This window comes from Stomoxys calcitrans, chromosome 2 (genome assembly GCF_963082655.1).
Source record: "Stomoxys calcitrans chromosome 2, idStoCalc2.1, whole genome shotgun sequence".
In the NCBI taxonomy this organism is placed as follows: domain Eukaryota; kingdom Metazoa; phylum Arthropoda; class Insecta; order Diptera; family Muscidae; genus Stomoxys; species Stomoxys calcitrans.
Window position 1 is genome coordinate 59181463 of NC_081553.1, and position 23142 is coordinate 59204604.

Below are 23142 nucleotides of genomic sequence, written 5' to 3' on the forward strand. Positions count from 1 at the left end.
TATATGACAGCTACATCCAGATCTGAAACGGTCTGGACCAAAATGAAGAGCAATATCAAAGGGCCTAATACAACTCACTGTCTCAAATTTCGGCAAAATCGGACAATAAGCGCGCCTTTTATAGGCCCAAAACCTTAAATCGAAAGATCGGTCTATATGGCAGCTATATACAAATCGGAACCGATCTGGGCCAAATTGATGAAGGATGTCAAAGGGCCTAACGCAACTCACTGTCCCAAATGTCGGCGAAATCGGACAATAAATGCGCCTTTTATGGGGCCTAAACTTTAAATCGAGATATCGGTCTATATGGCAGCTATATCCAAATCTGGACCTATCTGAGCCAAATTAAAGAAGAATGTTGAAGGGCCTAACACAACTCACTGTCCCAAATTTCGGCGAAATCGGACAATAAATGCGCCTTTTATGGGGCCTAAACTTTAAATCGAGATATCGGCCTATATGGCAGCTATATCCAAATCTGGACCTATCTGAGCCAAATTGAAGAAGAATGTTGAAGGGCCTAACACAACTCACTGTCCCAAATTTCGGCGAAATCGGACAATAAATGCGCCTTTTATGGGGCCTAAACTTTAAATCGAGATATCGGTCTATATGGCAGCTATATCCAAATCTGGACCGATCTGGACGAAATTGAAGAAGGATGTCGAAGGGCCTAACACAACTCACTGTACCAAATTTCAGCAAAATCGGATAATAAATGTGGCTTTTATGGGCCTAAGACCCTAAATCGGCGGATCGGTCTATATGGGGGCTGTGTCAAGATATAGTCCGCTATAGCCCATCTTCGAACTTAACCTGCTTATGGGCAAAAAGAAAAAAAAAAAAGAATCTGTTCGGAGTTTCAGCTCAATATCTCTATTTTTAAAGACTGTAGCGTGATTTCGACAGACGGACGGACATGGCTAGATCGTCTTAGATTTTTAGGTTGATCAAGAATATGGGTATTTTGATGTGTTGCAAACGGAATGACAAAATGAATATACCTCCATCCTTCGGTGGTGGCTATAAAAAAGAACTTTTCGGAAGGTACTTTTGGGATAGTTTTGAGCTTGTGGCGGGCACCTAGGTACTTTGATACAATTTTTAATATCATATTCGTTCTCTATTCCCGAATATCTTTCATTTAAATCCCATTTTGTCGCGATCGGTCCACTTTGGATTTTGGGCGGTGATGCCGCGCTTCCGTCGTTACGTGTGTATCTATCCAACCAATCCTAGTCAAATTATCACCAGATCCCTCTGCATTGCAATATATTGTAGCATTGCATGAATAAATAAATATTTCGGTGCTCTCAGTTATTCTCCCATTTTCTTCTTTTGTCACAACCCCACCCTAATAAACAATTCACCACACGTGTTTAGTGGAAACCTACAGCTACAGTGTTATTTTAAAAGCATCTCTGTTGTTATATTTTCTATTTTTTCACATTAAAGTGCACTCACACTAAAATTCCTACACCCACCCAACCACTCGCTCTCTCTTTCCCTCTCAGACTCTCTTTAGTTACTACCTTTCCTGTTGCTATCAGTGCCTGCAAATGACAAGTGTTCTAATGAAATGAAATTGTTAAACAAATACAATGGCACTCTTCTCCACTTGTTTGTGTTTACTCTCGTCGTGTTCAAGATAAACAACACAGGATATTGCTACAAAATACTGCACTGACATACACAGTTTCCTCCCATCATTCTGACACGCTGACAGTGTTGTTCATGAGTATGAGAGTGAGCTTTTGAATGCAGCCAACAGGGGGTACATGTGCTGTGCTGTGCGGTGAGTATGCAAAACATGTCTAGATTCATTAAAATTTACATTTTCATAAAAAAGACCTTACAGCATTTAAATTTATGTAATTTGAAAGTAATTTTTTGTGCATAAAATAAATGGGAAATATTTTGTTAAGGGCCTTGGGGGAAGTTAAATGAATTTTTATAATAAAGGAAAGGGAAGAAATAGTTTATTATTATAACTAAAAATTTTTAATTTTTTAGTTTATATCGTAAAATAATATGATTTGATTTTAGGAATAATGATGAGTACACTGAAAGAAAAATTGATACCCCTTGGTATTGATAGTGCATGCAGTATTGTGTTTACAAAAAAGGGCTTTAATCACCTTATAATGATAATGGTCTATGATTTTTGTTTTATTATTTGTGTTTATTGTTCTAATAGAATTCTTTTTATTTTAAAGCTTTATTTTGCCCTCTCCACTTACCTTGTGCTTATATTTACTCAAACTATCACGAGCTTTGGTAATCAATAGATTCTCATCGGTTTCCAATTTAAAAGAGACAACAAAAGCCTGAGGCACCCACAGGCTGACCAATGGTGCTAACATTTTTGGCACTAATTGCAAGGAAATTGTTGGAGCTCCCTCACCGGATTGCATTTTGTGGGTAGGCTGGAAAGATAAAGAAAAAAAAACGTTGATTACTATAAACATATTACATACGAAACAAGTCAAAATTTTGTAAAAAATCGCATCTAGTTTGAGGCAACAATTCGTAGTGTCTAATAAAGGCCACTTGTATGTTATCCATATTAATCATACGCCAAGAAATTCAGAGTATATAGTCTCATTGCTGGCGAATATTGTTGACTGCATAGTTTTTTATATACACCACCATTAACCACACCAATATTTACCACTAACAAAAGTGGTAAATATTGGCAAAGACAAAAAAATCCCCAAAATTCTTTTAGCACAACAAAACCTATTCCCCAAACTAAAAAAAATATTTTGCAGATATTAAAAAAAAATAGTTTATAAAAATATATTCTAAAATATAAAAATGAAATTGTTGCGCTTTGTTTGTTAGTTTGCCTGTTCCGTATAGACTCGAAAACGGCTGAACCGATTTATATTTCATGGTAGCGTTTGAGCCCCCGTTGAAAATAGGGTACTACATTTTTGGATATCCGAAGGCGGAGCGGACCCTCCCCCTTACTCAAACTTTCAAAAATGCCAGATCTCGGAGATACGTGCACCTATTTAGGCGAAATTTTGTATGCCACCTTATGGTGCCCCAAAATAACGAAATCGGTATAAAACTTTAGGGTCATATAGTCTAGGGGGACGCCCCATCCCAAAACCCGCCCATAACCATTGCGACAATATGGGTATCAAATGAAAGGTATTTAAGAGTAGAGTACGAATTTGGTATAAAAATTTCTCCCTAAGTGTTCGGGGGGGTCCCTCACCCTCAAAAAAACCCCCCCACAGGATACTTTCACCACTTTGGGCAGTATGGGTATCAAATAAAAGGTATTTAAGAGTAGAGTACGAACTTGGTATACAAATTTTACCCAAAGTGTAGGGGGGGGTCTCCCACCCCCCCCCAAAAAAAAACCCAACAGGACACTTCACCGCTTTGGACAATGTGGGTATCAAATGAAAGCTGTGTGGAAGTTGAGAACACATCTGTTGTAAGAATTTGGTCCGATGTGTCTACGGGGTCTCTCCAACCCCAAAACAGGCGTGAATGTCCAACATCACAAAATGGGTATCAAATGAAAGGTCTAGGAGTTGACTGCGAATCTGGTATACACTTTTGGGATAGAGTCCAGGACTGGCCAACCCATTAAACACCCTTTAATAGGGCGTGTAGTTCGATCGGGATAGTATGGCAATTAAAAGAAAGGTCTACGACAGTAGAGTTCGAATGTAATAATGATATAAGGTTTCAAGTATCTGGTCACGTCCTAATGTTCAACAGTACATGCATATCGTGACAATAAAGGACTCAAATAAATTGTCATATGGGTCTTAGCGTCGGGGGGAACGACCCTTTTCTCCCAATAGAAACATAACTAAACTGTCATGTAGGAAAACTAAGAATATATTGTACACGAATGAAAGGGCGTGTCAAAGGGGAAATCCCCCTCCCACTATCCTACCCAAAAAAAGGAATTAAAATAATATAAGAAGAATAGGATAGCAATAAAGGGTCTTTGGTAAAAGAGTTCGCTTTTTACCCTCAAATTGGGATAAACACAGGAGGACCTACGGATCTTTAAAAATGTGCTATCCCAAGTGGTAACGTTGAAATATGAATTTGAACGTAGATAACCAATACAAAAAAAAATTATAAGTGTGGATCTGAACGGAAGGAGGGCCACCTCCAAAGCCCGCCAAATAGAAATATAAACCAATAATGACAAATGGGGCTCAAATGAAATGCATTTGTGACTAGAGCACACACGAATCACCCCCAAAAATACCCCCATACCGGACATATTTACCGACCATAGCAATATAAGGCTCAAATGAGAGGTATTTGGGAGATGAGCATCAATATGATATCCACATTGGGGAGAAATATCTGTAAGGCCGTACCAGCACCTCCAAACAGGGCTTATTTCCTAACCGTGCCAGTATAGGGCTCAAATAAAATAAGAGAATGAAAGAAGGTGTAGCGGAGTGGGCCCTGTCCAGCTTCTTGTATATAAAAATCAATGTATGTTTGTTTCTTTGTCTGTTCCGTATAGACTCAAAAACTGTTTCACCGATTTTCATGAAATTTTCACAAATGGCGCATTATGATCCCATGGTCAAAATAGGGTACTACGGTTTTTGATATCGGAAGGGGGAGCGGACCCTTCCCCTTACCCAAATTTTCAGAAGCGCTAGATCTCGGAGATGGGTGGTGCGGTTTAAGTAAAATTTTGTTTGCCCTCCTATAGTAACCTAAAAACAAAAATTTTGGATGCAAATTTCAGGTGGAGTGCCTAGGGGGAGCGCCCCACCCCCAAAACTCACCAAATATATATATAAACCAATCATGACAATATGGGACTTAGATAAAAAGTATTTAAGTGTAGAATATATATCCGATATCCAATATCCGATTGTGGAACCAAGTATTTGGGAGACCACCCCAGACCTCTAAACACCCCTAAATCAGACATATTTATCGACCATCCCAATATGGATCTCAAATGAAAGGTATTTGGGAGTATAGCACGAAATTGATAGCCACTTTCGGAACCAAGTTTCTGGCGGCCCACCCCTTTCCAAAAACACCCCCAAACAGGTGTAATTTACTGATCATTGCAATATGGGGCTAAAACAAAAGATATTTGAGAGTAGAATACAAATCTGATATCCAAATTTTGGACCAAGGGTTTGGTCCCCTCCACCAAAACACCCCCCAAAGAGTACAAATTTACCGGTCATGGCAATATGTGGCTCAAATGAAAGATATTTGAGATTATAAAACGAATTTGATATCCAATTTTCTGACCAAATGTTTGGGGGACGTCTCATCCCTTAAACTCCTCCTTAAACCAAAGGCAACATGGGTTTCAAATAATTGGCATTTGAGAGTAGAGCACGATGCTGATATTTTTTTAGGGCTTAGTGCCTGGGGGACCACCCCACCCCCCAAAGGAAGTCATAACAGAACACTACGTGCAAAATTTCAGCCAAATCGAACAAAAATTTTAGCTTCCAGGTGCTTAAGAAGTCAAATCGAGAGATCGGTTTATATGGATAAGGTTCTTGACCGATTTGGACCGTATTTAGCAAAATTTTAGCCAAATCGAACAAAAAATTGCGGCTTCCAGGGTCTCAAGAAATCAAATCGGAGGTCAATATGAAGTATAAGTGCAAAATTGCAAGCGGCTAGCTTTACGCGTTCGATTGCTATCGTAATTTCGACAGACGGACGGACGGACATGGCAAGATCGACTCAGGATGTCGACATAATCAAGAATATTTATACTTTATGGGGTCCTTAATCAATATTTCGAGGTGTTACAAACGGAATGACTAGATTAGTATAAGCCCTTGAAACTCAGATTCTATGCGGAATATCAAAAGGTGTGGTGTAATGTTTAGAATCCCTAAACTTCGAGCTTATGAAATAGCGCTGATTTGGGGTTCCCCAAGTATTCCGGAAATGAGAAGGCCAATTAAAATGATAGGAAAGACGAGCGAACCAGTCATCATTTTTATATGTTCCATTTGTCGAACTTCGAACACAACTATGTTGTTGTTGTAGTAGTGTATTATGCACTGAGGCGGCAGCCCTAGACCCTTGACGAACCCTATCGGGTCAATCCGGTACGTACAAATGGCTGTCATGGGATTGACGAACATAGCAGAGCGGGTTTTCAGTGAAGGGAATGACTAGTGGAAGGGTTGACCATTCGAGGGGATGCTGGAACTGACTGACTGATAACCGGACACTATGCGATAGGCCAAATAAAGGTGCACATGCTATTTCCACATAATTTTGCCTTGAGGATGTAACGACGAACGAGCACTTGCCGGGTCTACAGGTTAAGGCAGTTATTCTTCTATCTGGATGATCTGATAAATGTACCGCTAGGACGTCTCCTCAGATACGTAGGCATGACGCAATGATTTCATTGGGAGACACGATTAGGTTCTACACAATCCGATTCAAATTTTAAGCTCAATGATAAGGGGCCTCCTTTTTATAGCCGAGTCCGAACGGCGTGCCGCAGTGCGACACCTCTTTGGAGAGAAGTTTTACATGGCATTGTATCTCACAAATGTTGCCAGCATTAAGAGGGGAAAACCACCGCTGAAAATTTTTTCTGATGGTCTCGCCAGGATACGAACCCAGGTTTTCAACGTCATAGGCGGACATGCTAACCTCTGCGCTAAGATGGCCTCCTATAGAGCGCACAATTATTGCTTGCTTTACACAGTGTTACTACTATAAACAACTATTGGGTTGCCCAAAAAGTAATTGCGGATTTTTTAAAAGAAAGTAAATGCATTTTTAATAAAACTTAGGAAGAACTTTAATCAAATATATAATTGCCATTTTGTTCGATAACCTTTTGTCATCTTCCTGGCATCTTAGTATTCATAGAACTTCTGGTCTTTATCTGCAAAAAACTGAACCAAGTGCGATTTTATAGCCTCATCATTGCCGAAAGTTTTACCATTTAAGGAGTTCTGCAAAGATCGAAATAAATGGTAGTCTGATGGTGCAAGGTCAGGGCTATATGGTGGATGCATCAAAAGTTCCCAGCCAAGCTCACTCAGTTTTTGGCGAGTGACCAAAGATGTGTGCGGTCTAGCATTGTCCTGGTGGAATATGACACCTTTACGATTGTCCAATTCTGGTCGCTTCTCCTTGATGGCTGTATTCAATTTGTCCAATTGTTGACAGTAAACATCCGAATTAATCGTTTGGTTCCTTGGAAGCAGCTCAAAATATACCACACCCTTCCAATCCCACCAAACAGACAGCATAACCTTCTTTTGGTGGATATCAGCCTTTGAAGTGGTTTGAGCTGGTTAACCATGCTTGGACCATGATCGTTTTCGACTAACGTTGTTGTAAACAATCCATTTTTCATCTCCAGTTATGATTCGTTTTAAAAACTGATCGAATTCATTGCGTTAAAGGTGCTTATCACAAGCGTTGATTCGGTTTGTTAAATGAATTTCTTTCAATTCATGTGGTACCAAAATATCAAGCTTTTTCACCAGTCCAAGACTTTTTATGTGATAATGAACGGTTGATTTTGGTATATTTAACTTCAGTTACATGACGATCCAATTAGATTAATGCTTTGATTTGGTCATCATCAACTTCATTTGGCCGACCTGAAAAATCCGCAATTACTTTTTGGGCAACCCAATATACACTATCTCCCGCTAAGGCTTTAAATCAGCGAGGGGCACACCCACACATTTGCACATTATTACCAAGCCCGCGGGCTTATTTTGTTGTGTACTGTACTTCCGTGCCAAATATCGTCTAAATCGGTGTATAATCCAATATAGCTCTCATATAAACCGATCTCCCAATTTGACTGGCTAAAATTTAGCACTTAGTTTTTTGGATGAATCCATAACCTGATGTAGCTCCCATATAAATCGATATCCCGATTTTACTTATAGAGCCTATAGAGGCCACATTTAATGCTTGCTTGCTTGCAACTATACATTATCCCCCACTAAGGCTTAAAACCAGCGATGGGCACGCACATACATTCACACATTGTTTCCAAGCCCTCCGGCTTATGTTATTGTGTACGTTTGTTTGTTCATAACTATACTTGAAATTAATGCGGTCAGGTCCCCTTAGCGTATGACTTATATTAATTGTGTACAATGAGTATACGCACCCTGGGTTTATTGGAAAAAAATTAAAGTTAATATGCCCAACTGCCAAGCATATCACTCTCAAAGGGGGTTCATTTTTAATTTTTGCCAAATGAAAAAAGTAAACCATAGCCATCAAACAAACCACCAAAATGTGGTTTTAAGATAAAATTCATTAAATCTATAATACAGAAAAATTAAATATATATATATATGTATATTTAATGTCACTTAAATGCTTACTTACTCACATACCATATGTAGTTTGTTTTATTTTGTGGAAACATGAATAAAATAAATATAAAACACACAAAGGACGAACATTATGCTTGTGTACAAATCCAGAATTCACATATCGCCTGCTCGCATACACCCACCACACAGACCAGAGAGCCATACTAAATGCCTCGAATAATTTGTGGTAATGGCCCGCTGCTGCACAGTGGGTTGGCAGTGTGGCAGCTTTGATCCTTTGTTGAGTGGATGCTTTGCGCGCAGGAGCTCTGTTAGGAAATATTGGTCGAGTGCATCACAGAGCGGTTGTGGTTTGTTTATGGCTTGCACTTTTACTGTTGGTTAAACAGAAGACCGCAGGACAACAACAACAACATGAAGAAGAAAATATGTATAGAAGTATTAAATTCTTGATGAAAATGCACAAAAAAAAAAACTATAGCTAAAGCGTGGGTGGTTTATTTTATGGCATATACTAGCATATGTAGTAGGTGGTGGTTTCGTGAAAAGTTCTTTCAACATTTGTTGTCGTAGTTGTTGTTGTTGTTCTCGTTGAAGGGGTTTTCTCCCATTTTAATTGCTTTGTTTTTTGGTCTTCTTCGAAGCTTTGGTAATGGTCTTTATGGCTTATGTGAACACAGCTGCTAATGGGTTCCTTGCTAGCTGTTGGCGCCCTGCAGACAAGGGGTTCCGTACATTCGTTGGTTCTTCATCTTCATTTCTGCCTCGAATGAAAAATAATTTGCCTGGTTTACTCTTTGTTTGTGCTCGTTATTACCCCACATTGTTTATAGTTATTTAGTTTCGATGTGGAAAATAAGTACAATTTAGTTTCGGATGAACACATAGCCAAGGATTGGCTTTATAATAATAATTGCAGCCACAAAGAAAGAAAAACAAAATACAGAAACAAATAAAAATAATAATAATAATAATAACGTGTTTGTATGTGATATAAAGTTATGCATGTGGCCTTTAAAAATTTAACACTTGGAATGGTAAATACCATCAGGTAAAAAAAATTGGCTAAAAACCAAGAAAAAAACCGAAAAATATGACAAAGAAAATAATTATTATAAATCATACGCTATATGGTACATAATTATTATAAATCATACGCTACCTTGTACCAATAAAAACGAATGGGTTAAAAAATACCCAACAATAGAAATCTCTTTGAAAAATTCTAATTCGCGTTGGGAAAGAGGTATCCTAATGAAATTTGGAGCGTAAAGAAGATGAATGAAACTTGTTAAAAAAAGTTTTCCGGCAAATTTTTATACCCAAAAAATTTAACAAAAATTTCTTAGGGGTGGGATTTCCGGAAACGTTTTTAGTATCTTAATGCATTTGATGGTTTCTATATTAAAAAAATAAACTTATGGCGATAAGCCTATGACTTTTGGCAGCAGGTGCGATTTTATGTCAAAATCATAAAAATCCACTTTTCTTCGCTAGGTGGTCAAAAAATTTTAAGCAAATGATTTTTTGTTTGAAAATATTTTTTGAAAATATAGCGGCATACGAAACAAAAGGATTTTTCTATATTTTTTTCAATTTTTAATTTTTTTTTTTCTCAACATAAATGGTCTAAATAATGAGAAAACAAAATCGCATATGGGAATAGAGGGTTAAGACATGACATGTCCACATCTAATTATCTATTCAATGCTAATCAGTGTTCTTAAGTGTCTTTGCATACTTTGCAGTGTGTAGGATCTTATGGTGAACACTGTCGAAACCATTCCGCCTTGTCAATTTGAGGTGACCTTTCAGAAAAACTTTTGCAAAATTAAGCAGTTTGAAAAATAACCGTCTCACTGAGATGGAAAACATGGTTCCTGTAGACCGTGGCATGAACAAAGAAATTGATTGATTATCTTCACACCCTCTTCAACAAGACTACAGTTATCATATACAGGAATTACCATGGGCGCCGTCAATTAACAGTACCCGGAAATGGAAAGCCTTTGCCTCTGTAGATCCGGACATGAAAGAAGCAAGTCAGTGATCGTATTCTTCCCATCATCACTGCCTGTTATCATAATACGGGATTATCAAGGGCGCTTCACATGACCTCATGTACAGTACCCATTTATGACTTCTGTCATAGTGCTCAGTTACCTCTTATTGAAAGCCAAAAGCTAATGCGTACTTCTTTAGTCGACCGCAGGCTAACGAGTCCTGGCTGTCCGGCTTTCATGTACAGATTCTCCCCTTGACACCAACTTAGCACTGGCGAACCACTCTATTAGGTTCAGTAGTTCTCCATTGGCGAGAGCTTCTTGGTTTATTCTTCTGCATTTTCATTACCCTAAATACCATGATGTCGGGGAATCTAAGTCAGCCTTAAGTCTTGGGCCAGAAATTTATTCAAGGATTCAAAGCATCATTTCGGCCTGACTGCCCTCGAATTCACGGTCTTGAGCTGCTCCATACCATCCACATAAAATCGAACAAACGAGGTCGGTAAATCCCTGACCAAGATTTCACCTGCGTCTCTCATGTTGGCAGAGTGCACTGACTCTTCATTCGTCCTTCAGCCACATTCAGATATTGAGTGTCTCGGAGTAGAACCCCAATTTCATCCCTGACTTCATATTGGAGTCAAGCTCAAACCAAGGTTTAACAGCCCTTACACACAGCATCCCAATTCAAACATTCCTCTCGAGGAAATGAATCCCAAAAACTTTATGTCTTATCGGTTTCGGTGTAATCCATTGCAGCATATTTTTCTAATTTCTTGACGCTGAACGCCTGGGTTCGAATCCTGGCGAAAACATGAGAAAATATGTCACAGTTGGTTATCCCCTACTAATGTTGGTAACATTTGTGAGGTACTATGCCATGTTAAAATTTCTCCCCAAGAGGTGTCGCACTGCGACACGGTTATAAAAGGGGAGCTCTCTTACCATTGAGCTTGAACTTGAACCGGATAGCACTCATTTATATGTGAGAATTTCGCCCCTGTTCCCAAATGGAATGTTTATGGGCATATTTGCAATTCTGGTTACTAAGAAATGTTCTGGTGCTCGCTTCGCTTTCGCGTCATCAAGCGATATTTTAACCCAATCGGACGGAAATTGCGCCCTCTAGGGGCTAAAAGAGTTAAATCGGCACCACGGACTATTTGACAACTACATCATTCTTTTAAACCTCGGCTTTTTGACCGATTTGCACAAATTTTCCAAGTCACAACAAAAGACCACATATGTAGTTTATGCCAAATCGGATCAGACATGCGCCCTCTAGCGGCTTCAACAGTCAAATCTGCAGAACGGTCTATAAGGCAACTACATAAGGCTGGGGACAAATTAATAGCATAAAAGTCATTGGACATGGCTCCCACAAATTTTATATGGAAAAATTTAACTAAATAAGAATGGCATCCTTTAGTGGCTCAGAGTGTTAGATCGATAAAACGGTTTATATGGGAATCAGATAAAAGTTGCGCCATGAAGTTTTTAACCGATTCGCTTCAAACTTAACATAAATGTTGAAAGTCATATTCACTTCATTCGGCTTAAATTACCAATACTCACGACAATTTGTGGAAAAATGTCATGCAAATTGGAAGAGAGTTGCGCCCTCTAGCGGTTCAGGAAGACAATTAGGTATTACTGCAGTTGGGTGCTCTATGAGCTTTTTAACCTATTCCTACCATATTTGACACAAATGTTGAAAATCATAACAAAGGATCACATGCATAATTCCAGGCAAACCGAATGGAATTGCGCCCTCTAGCGGCACAAAGTCATCGCCAATCCCATGGCAGCCGGCATCGCAAAAAAGAGATCGGTTTTTATGAGATGTACACCAGGCTATGAACTGATTAAACAAATTTTTTTCATGGCCATGGTCCACAACCAAATTCGTTACTGAAAAATTAAACCAAATAATAATGACGCCCTCTCAATGAAGTTTTTAACCGATTTTGATAATATTTGGCACAAATGCTGAGGGTCATAACTAAGGACCAAATGTGTAATTGCAGCCAAATAAGAAGAGAATTTCACCCTCTGGCGGCTCAAGAACTCACATTGGTCATCAGTTTCAGATCAGATAACCAACTGGGTTATGGGTGAGCCACAACTGAGCAAAATGTGGAAATATTGAACTAAATAAAAATAGCGCCATCTAGCGACCCAAGGAGTTAAATCGTTAAAACGGATGGTATGCAAGCTATATCAGGCTATACATCGATTTAGATCTTACTTATTATGGGTATGGGTCATAACAAAAATCAATTTTGAAATATTGAGCCAAATAAATTACTGAGATACGATTGAAAAAGCTTTATAGAAGTATCACTGAACTTGAAGAATCTTCTGAGCTTCATATATAGATTACGATGATCAAAAAATGAAAGCGGCAAAACGGTAAACAGGCGAGATACAACAGGCTATGGATTAATTTGTTATACGTATGAGTCACCAAAGAACACAATGTAGAAAAATCCAGCAAAGTTAAAAAAAACTTGCGCCCTCTAGCGGTTGAATAAACAACTTGTGATAACGGTTTATATGGGACCTCTATAAACTTTTTGACCAAATCAAAAAACCAAATCATATTTGCCATTAAAGTTAAACGTTATAACAAAGGACCACATGCGTTATTTCAGCCAAATCGGATGAGAATAATGCCCTCTAGCGGCTCAAGAAGTCAAATCGGCAACTACAAAAGACTATGGACCAATTAAAACCAAATATGTTAAAGAAATGGATCATAACAAAACTCAAAGTGGGAAAATTAAGCCAAATATGAATGGCGCCATCTAGCGGCTCCAGAAATCACATTGTGAGATCAGTTTATATGGGAGTTATATCAGGCTATGAACCGCGAGCTATATCAGGCTATGGACTTGTCTAGAATATGAGCCACTACAAAAATAAATGTGGAAATTTTAACCAAACAACAATGGCACCCTCTCAAGCGGCTCAAGGAGTTAATGGGTATAAGTCACATTAGAACTCAATGTGGAAAGATGCCAGTCAAATCGGATAAAATGTACGCCCTCTAGCGGCTCGAGAAGACAATTTGTTATAACGATCTATATGGAAGATCGATGTACTTTTGAATCGATTCGGATTACATTTAGCACACAATTTTGCAAGTCATTCCAAAGCACTACATGCGTATTTCTGACAAATCACATAATAATTGCGACCTCAGACGGCTCCCGTTTTGCACAGACTTCTATTGTAATCTTCAAATATCCGATTTGGCAAAAATTATTCATGTGGCTTTGGAATGATTTGCGGGAAAACTGTACTTTATAAGGCGCGCCCCCTCCGATTTGGATAAAGTTTCGCAGGCAAAACTGCACTTTAGAGGACGCACCTCCGATTTCGTTGAAATTTTGTGAGTAGAGGCCCCCCTTGGGGGGGGGGGGGGGGGAAATGGTCCAACCTAGGCAATGCAATATGATACCCATCATATGAAATGTATTATCATCATATGAAATGTACAAACACATGCTTTTACATATAAGCAATCTACGCGACAATACATTTCATTTCATTGGACCCGGGAAGGACCTACGGGGTCTTGAGAATTTTTAACCCAAGTAACATAGGCAAAATGGGTATCAAATGAAAGGTACGAAAGAATAGATTATGATAGATATGCTAAAAACTAATAAATTTTTTTTTTTCTTTTTGAGCTTAATTTATATTTTTGCGCAACTATCGTAATCTACTCGATCCCATCTTTAATTTGATACCTATATTGTCAATGGTAACAAAGTAAAAAAAAAAACGCACTTCGAATTCGTGTTCCTGGGCTCAACCCACATCTACTCATTAAATTTCACGGAAATGCGCCCTATAGAGTGCAGATTTGCCTGCGAAATTTTATCCAAATAGGAGGAGATTTGACTGCGAAACTTTATCGAAATCGCAGTCAATTCTTATAAGAATGGCGATCTCTAGGTCCTCAATGGGTCAAATTAAAACATCAGCTTACATGGCAACCATATCAGAGTTTGCAATGATTTCAACAGTAAATAATCATAACAGTAGTCCACGTGCAAAATTTAAGGATACGATTGGCGCCCTCTAGCTGAAATCAGCTCAACAGCTAGCTTAAGTCATTCCAAATTTTTACGCTTTCGACAGCCAGATGGAGGGACAGACAAACAGAGATGGCTAAAACGACTCACAAAGTCATGGTTTATCTAAGAGATATTTGATACAGTGTTACCAAAGGCATAACAAAGTCATTATACCCCCCATAATCTTCAATGATGTATGCTAGTCCAAATCGATGACACCATCATAGCCTGGTGGCCAAAAGCAGCAAAAACATCTCTAATACTTTAATACTAACAGTACTTGACAATGCCCTAATAGGAAATTGTTGTTGTCTGTCTGTTTGTCGTTTTTTAAATATTTTCCTCTTCAGTATTTACACATCGTAATTGTCAAACATTTTGGGTTGACTGATGATCCTTAATGTAATTACATGTCTAAAGTTTGCCTTTACAAGAACCTTTTGTCCCCCTCAATAATCCTATGGCCACTTGACCTTCTTGAAGTAGAATGAAAAGAAAAAAACGAAAATGAAAAAAAAAAACACTCATTTTGTTTAAATATTGCCTTTCTATACATCCATCATTTGGTCATTCAATATTTGGCCAATAAATACGTGTTTGGTATCTACAATGTTTATCGTTGTCCTCCTCAGTGAGTCTCAGTCTTCAAAAAACGTTTTGCCAATAGTTGAAATGTCTTAAAGTCTGAAATATTCATGAGCTTCATTTATTTCACTTTCCTTTCGCATCGTTCTACAATTTCGTTTTCTCTAAACGTTTTGTAGCCTTACAAATTGTATTCGTAAGGGGCATGGGGGCTTTGAGGGCATTTTTTATTTTTTATGTTTCTCTTGCTTTTAAGAGCGTTGAAATCATTTTTTTTTTATTCTCCAAAGACAACAAAGGTGACCCAGACGTGACTAAATAACGTTCAAGAATATGTCATTGCTTTAAGGTATAAAAGAAAACGGAGATGAAAGACCTGCATATCTTACAGAAAATGTGTAAAGAGGATATGATGGCTAAGCTATAACCATAAATATGTCATTCGTTGGAATTTATTTAAAAATTAAATATACAATGTGGTTAAAAATGCATACAATTCAGAAAAATTAGCATTTATATTTATTTAAAGGTCTGGAGATTGTTACTGTGTAACAAATGAAAGTTATTTTCATTGTCAGACGAGGGGGAGAAAAAGCTCAATTCTGTGGTGGTATGTCATAGCGTATACGTTATGAAGACATGTATTAATAACAAGTATACGCAACTTAATTATTATTATGTACTAGCTGACCCGGGCCCGCTCCGCTGCGCCTTCTTTTACTTTATATCGAACAAAAGTTTCCTTGGAATATTTATTTTCGACAATTAAAGAGCTTTTAGTGAAATACCATGCTACGAATATAGTCTATCGCTTGACTAATTGTTTAACAATATAAGTGCCATTGTCCGAAACCCATATGATCTTTATTGGTCTACGAATTTAAGTTTGGATGTAAGGTGTACTCCATTCTTAAAATACTTTATTTCAGCCCCATACTCTCATGATATCTGATTTAGGGGTGTTTTCGGGGTGAGGTGGTCCCCCAGGCACTTGGCCCTGACAAAAATATCAGCATTGTATTCTTCTTTCAAAAACCATTTATTTAAACCCCACATTGCCATTGGTTTAAGGGAGTTTACACGATGAGGCGTCCCCCAAACACATGGCCCAAAATAGGTTATCAAATTCGTTTTCTTATCTTAAATACCACATATTGGAATGGGTGTTTTGGGGAAGGGGTGATGCCCTAAATACATGGTCCTAAATTTGGATATCAAATTCGTATTCTAGTCCCAAATACCTTTATTTGAGCCCCATTTTGCGATGGTCACTAAAAAATTGCTGCTTGTGGGGAAAAGGGTTTGACCCCCAGAAAATTGGTCCCGAAAGTGTGTATCAATTCTTGCTCTACCCCCCCAATACCTTTCATTTAATCTCCACATTGACATGGTTGGTAAATATGGCCGATTTAGGGGTGTTTTGTCAGCAACGTGATCTATTCTCATATATCTATATATCATTTTTTTGAACCCCATATTGCCATTGGCCTCAAATTTGAATACAAAAGACTTTTTCAAATCTCATTTAAACTCCTCATTGCAAAAGTCAGCAAATATGTTCGGTTTGGGGTATTGGCCCCAAACCACTCTCTTTAAGACCCAAATTGTCTTGGTGAGCAAATACGTCCTATTTGGAAGTTGTTAGGGTGGTGCGACGTCCCCTAGACAGTTGGTTCCTAATGTTGATATCAGATACGTGGTCTACTCCCAAATACCTTTAATATGAGCCCCATATTCCCATAGTCGGCAAACATGACCGGCTTGGGAGATGTTTTGGGGGATGAGCGGCCACTCAGTGAGTTGGCCTTGAAAATATATATCGGATTCGTGTTCCACTCTAAAAACCCTCTTATTTGAGCCTCATTTTACAAACGTCAGCAAATACTTGCTATTTGGGTGGTGTTGTGGGGGTCGTCTGGCCCCATGGACACTTTTCCCAAATATTGATATCAGATTCGTGCTTTACTCCCAAAGACCTTTCATTTGAGCTCCATATGGCAATGGTCGTAAATTTGTCCCCTTTGGCGGATGTTTTTGGGAAACATCCCCCAAAGGGGGCATGTTCACTTGGTCCTATATTTGGATATCCGATTCTAATCCTACACTCAAATACCTTTTATTTAAACCCCATATTCTCATGGTCAGTAAATAAGTCCTGTTTGGAGGGTGTTTTAGGGAAGAGGAAGACCCTTAGAAAGTGGTCCCACATTTGGATATCAGAATTGTATTCTACTCGCAAATACCTTTCATTTGAGGTCCATATTGCCATGATCGATTTAGGGGTGTTTTGGGGGTTGGGTGGTGTTGTGGGGGTGTTGTGGGGGTGTTGTGGGGGTGGACTGGCCCCATAGACACTTTTCCGAATATTGATATCAGATTTGTGCTTTACTCCCAAAGACCTTTCATTTGAGCCCCATGTGACTATGGTCGTAAATGTTTTCCTTTGGGGAGGTTTTTGGGGAGAGGCGGCCCCCCAAACACTTGGTCTCATAGTTCGGATATCAGATTCTAATTCTACACTCAAATACCTTTTATTTAAGCCCCATATTCCCATGGTCAGTAAATAAGTCCTGTTTGGGGGGTTTTTTGGGGAAGGGAAAGACCCCCAGAAACGCGGTCGCACATTTGGATATCAGGTTCGTATTCTACTCCCAAATTCCTTCCATTTGAGTCCTATATTGCCAAGGTCCGTGAATATGTCCGTTTAGGGGTGTTTTGGGGGTTGGGGTGGTCCCCCTAGCACTTGGTTCGACAATTGAATATCAGATACGTTTTCTTATCCTAAATACCTTTGATTTGAGACCCATATTGTCGTGATTGGTCTAAATATATGTTTGGTAGGTTTTAGGGTGGGGCGGCCCCCCTAGGTACCCCATCCGAAATTTGGATACCAATTTTTTATTTTTAGGGTACTATATGAGAGCACACAAAATTTCGCTTAAATCGCACCACCCATCTCCGAGATCTGGGGTTTTTGAAAATTAGGGTAAAGGGGAGGGTCCGCCACCCCTTCAGATATCAAAAAATGTAGTACCCTATTTTCACCACCTATTTTCGGTTCAGCCGTTTCTGAGTCTATAAGGAACACACAAACATACAAACAAACAAACAAACATACAAACAAACAAACAAACAAATCTACAAACAAACACAAATTGATTTTTACATATAAGATTATACGCTTCCCTTCACAATTAAAAATAGTTTGGTATTTTCTTAATTTATATTTAATTTTTTCTCAAGTATTTGAACGGAAATCTCATATTAATGAAATAAAAAAACAGAAAACTGACAAACACCTGACACTAATTGCATACTTAAAACATTTTCATAATTTTCTATAGAAATAAAATTTTTCAAACATTTTCTATAGAAATTCCCTTTTTACCAAAAACGTCCTAGGGCAACAACATCCATAGAATCAATCTATCCCTGTATTTATGAGCCATAAATATAAAGCATACTTTGAGGCTTCTGAAATCAACATAAAGTATACACATGCGTTTCCTTTATCCGCAATTACTTTTTGGGTCGTAATTGCGGATTTTTTAAAAGAAAGTAAATGCATTTTTAATAAAACTTAGAAGGAACTTTAATCAAATATATTTTTTTTACACTTTTTTTTCTAAAGCAAGCTAAAAGTAACAGCTGATAACTGACAGAAGAAAGAATGCAATTACAGAGTCACAAGCTGTGAAAAAATTTGTCAACGCCGACTATATGAAAAATCCGCAATTACTTTTTGGGCAACCCAATATTATAAATTACACTCTTCCCTTCACAATAAGAAATAGTATACTCCCCTTCATAATAAGAAATAGTGTACTAGCATACTTTTAGACTTCTTACATCAACATAAAGTATACGCCTACGTTTCCGGTTGCAATTGTTATCAATTATACGCTCCCCTTCACAATGAAAAAAAAGTTTGGTTTTTTTTCTCAAAAAATGCCTATAGAAATTTCCTTTTTACCAAAAACGTCTAAGGGCAACAATCGCCACAAAATCAGTCTATCTCTGCATTTAATGGCTTTGAAAATATAGCATACTTTAAGGATTCTATATCGACATTAAGTATACGCACGCATTTTCAGTCACAATTATTAACAATTATACGCTCCCCTTCATTTAATTGTGAATAGTTTGCTATTTTTAATTTTTTTATCAAGTATTAATGAAATAAACTAATGAAATCAAGAAAATAAAAAGGAAAACTGACAAACACCTGCCACATCCTTTTAACATTGCCATAATGTTCTATAGAAATACAATTTTGACAAAATTTGTTATACAAATTCCCTTGTTAAAAAAAAACGTCAGGCAACAACCTCCAAAAAATCTATCTCCGTATTTATTTTAACAAAATGTGGTATAGAAAAAATTTTCTTCGGAAATTCCCTTTTTACTAAAAACGTCTATAAAATCAGTCTATCTCTGCATTTATTGGCTATAAAAATAAAGCATACTTTAAGGCTTCTTACGTTAGCATGAAGTATACGCACACGTTTCCGGTTATAACTATTATCAATTACACAGTCCTTTCACAATTAAAAATAGTTTGGTATTTTCCTTTTTTTTACTCTCAAGTATTTGAAAGGAAATCCCTTATTAATGAAATCAAGAAAAAACGGAAAACTGACAAACACCTGCCACAAATTGCATCCTTAAAACATTCCCATAATTTCCAAAAACACAAAACAACAATTTCGCAAGTAATTTGCCCAACAAAAAGAGCAAAACTTCCAGAGTTCTTTGTGATGATTTATTTCCACACACATTTCACATGAAACGTGTTAATGACTTCCTTCTTTTTGGCACCACCCCCCACCCTTTGCTGAATATGCTTAACGATTAATGTTATTAAATTATAATTTTCTTTATGGTTTTGCACACCACAATGTATTCGCAGGAAGTGACAGGCATGAAGAAAAAAGTTTTGACTTTGGTTGTTTATGAAAGAAATGCCAAATTTTGTGTAATACGGCACATTTAAGGATACCTTAGCACTTGTACATGGAACAGGCTTACATTCTCACACTCCAAAAACTTAAAGGTGTCCTTTTGACACACACGCACACACACTCACAACAGCACGTGCAACTCATACGCCTATGTTGGTGCCGTTTGGTGCCAAAAATACATAAGACTTACAAAATAATACCCTCTTTTGTTGATAAACGCCAAGGACACAAACTTTTCAAAATCGCTCCCTCCGGTCCTGGCCACCCCCTTCAACTCATACCCCCATATATATGGAGCACTAAGTTGAAAAACCATAAATGTAATATAATTCAAATGATATTCAAATTTTTCATCTTTCAAATTAAAGAGCTTTTGAAATATATTTCACAAAGGAGGGAAACCAGGGATAATTCCAAAGAGAGATGTAAAAAAAGGGAAACGCAAATTGTGAGGATGTCCTTATTCAGTATTGCCAACGAAGAAAAAAATTTTAAAAAATTCTCCCCAAAGTGGTGTCGCACTGTGGTACGCCGTTCGGACTCGGCTATAAAAAGCTGCCTTATCATTGAGTTTAAACATGAATCGGAAAGCACTCATTGATTTGTGAGAAGTTTGCCCCAGCTCGGTTCCTGGGCAAATTTTTACTCCACTTTTAAATGTCTTTCTTTTGAGTCCTATATTGCCGTATTGGTAAATATTTCCGGTTTAGCGGGTATTTAGAGGGTGGGATGGCCATCCAGATACTTGGCCTTTAATAAATGTAAGCCTCGTGCTCTGCTCTCAAATATAATTTACATGGGCCCTATAATGGCATGAGCGGTAAATAAGGTTTGTTTGAGGGTGGGGTGAACCCAAGGGTCTTTGTCGCGAAAATGAGTATCAATATCCCGAAAATCAATCAATTTCCACATCAAATAGATTTTATATAATAAGGAAGGTATTTTGGGATGAGGCGGCTCCCCAAACAAATGCCTCTTCACTTGGGTATCAAATTCGTTTTTTTTTTGTCAAGCACCTTCGTTAGCGCTCTATATTGTCGTGATTGCTCTATATATCTATTTGGCAGATTTTGGGCGGCCCCCGAGGCACCCGACGAACCCAACCCCAACAATAGAAACCGTGATTTGTTTTTGATGACTGTGAGAGTGCAAAAAAAGTTTCGAACGAATCACATTACCAATCTCCGAAATCTGGCGTTTTTGAAAATTTGGTTAATGAAAAGTGCTTTTTAGGAGAGGAATGACACCTCAGACACTTCGATTCAAATATGGATATCAAATTTGCGCTCCATTCCCAAATCCCTATAATTTGAGCCCAATATTGCCATGGTCGGTAAATATGAACCGTTTGGAGGTTGTTTTGGGGCTGGGCCGCGCACCCGCACTTTACCCTGAAAATAGATATCAAATTCGTTTTTTTCTCCCAAATACCGGTGGTTTGAGCTCCATATTGCCGTAGTCGAAAATGAGGTTCGGTCTAGGGGGTGCCGTAGGGCGTACCCCAAAACACTTGGCTCCAAAATTGGATATCAAATTCGTTTTCTAATCTCAAATACCTTTTAATTTGAGTCCCATATAGTCATAATGGGACAATCAACCTATTTGACCTATTTTTGGAAGGAAAAGCGCCACCAAGACTTGAATGCGAATGTTAATGTCATATTCGTAATCTACTCCCAAATACCTTTCATTTGAGTCCCATATAGCTATGGTTGGCTGAAATGCCCATTTGGGGGTATTTGGGGGTTAGGCGGCCTCCCATTACTTGGACCTAATCTTTTATGTCATATTTGTAATCTTCTGTGGAATACTTTTCATTTAAGGCCCATATTGACATGAACGTCGAATATATCTGTTTAGAAAAGTTTTGAGGTTGGGGCGGCCCGCTGGTTAGTTGAACCCAAATTTTAATGCGATATTCGTTTTCTAGTTTCCAATTCCTTTAATTTGATACCCATATTGTGCCCATCGGTCCACTTTTGGATCTGGGTGGTCTTTTTTGGAGGAAGGGGGAGGGTCTGCCCCCACCCAATATCCAAAAATTATATAGTCTATGTTTCCCATATTGTGCCTATTTGATACCCATATTGTGCCCATCGGTCCACTTATAGTTTTGGGTGGCCTTTATGTAGTAAGGGTCCGCCCCCATCCGATATCTAAAAATTATATAGCCTATGTTTCCTTCCACACAAACTTACACAATCTGTGAAAATTTTAAGAAAATTGGTTCAGCCAAGTCCCATATAGTCATAATGGGTCTTTTGCCCATTTGGATCGTTTTTAGGAGGTGGGGTGAACCCCTACACGTCGATTTGGTTTTGTATGCCGGATTCAAAATCTTCTCCCGAATACCTTTCATTTGAACCCCATATTGACGTGAACGTCCAATATGTCTGTTTGGGGGAAGATTTGTGGTTGGGGCGCCCCGATGGGTACTTAGACTCAAAATGTAATACTATATTCGTATTCTTCTCTCCAATACCTTTCATTTGATACCCGTACTGTCCCGATTGGTCCACTTTTGATTTTGGGTGGTGTTATTGGCATAAAGGGGTGGGTCCGCCCCCCTTACGATATAGAAAAATTAAATAACCTATGTTTTCTTCCAGATCAACCTACACAATATGTGAACATTTCAAGAAAATTGGTTCTGTGTTTTTGAGCCTATACGGAACAAACAAACAATCCGATTGCATATAGCCATGATTGGTTAATATGCCCATTTTGGGCGTTTTTTGGGGGGTGGGTAACTCCCTATACTTTGATATGAATTTGTATGCCAGATTCGTTATCTGCTCCCGAATACTTTTCATTTGAGCCTCCTTTCCGACATAGAAAAATTATATAGCCTATGTTTCCTTTCAGACCAACCTACACAATATGCCAAAATTTTGAGAAAACCGTTTCTGCCGTTTTTGAGTCTTTACGGAACAAACCGATTACCTATTTTAGGGGATTTTAGGGTTAGGGCGGCCACCAGTAACTTGGACCCAATTTTTATTGTACCGATCGGTCCACTTTTATTTTTGGGTTGTACTTTCGTGGTAAGGGGGAGGGTCCTCCCCCTTCCCGATATCAAAAAATTATATAGCCTATGTTTCTTTCCAGACCAACCTACACAATCTGTGAAAATTTCAATGTATTCGGTTCAGCCGTTTTTGAGTCAATACGGAACAAACAAACAAACCGACAA

The 23142-nt window shown here is 38.3% G+C and overlaps 1 protein-coding gene across 1 annotated transcript in view; it reads right to left on the reverse strand.

Annotated features, from left to right (window-relative positions):
• The window catches only part of LOC106086952 (phosphopantothenate--cysteine ligase), a 120899-nt gene that overhangs the window by 11648 nt on the left and 86109 nt on the right, over positions 1–23142 (reverse strand). The window contains exon 4 of the mRNA XM_059361867.1: positions 2244–2429. Within this exon, the coding sequence (XP_059217850.1) occupies positions 2244–2429 (186 nt within the window). The remainder of the gene's footprint in view (positions 1–2243; positions 2430–23142) is intronic.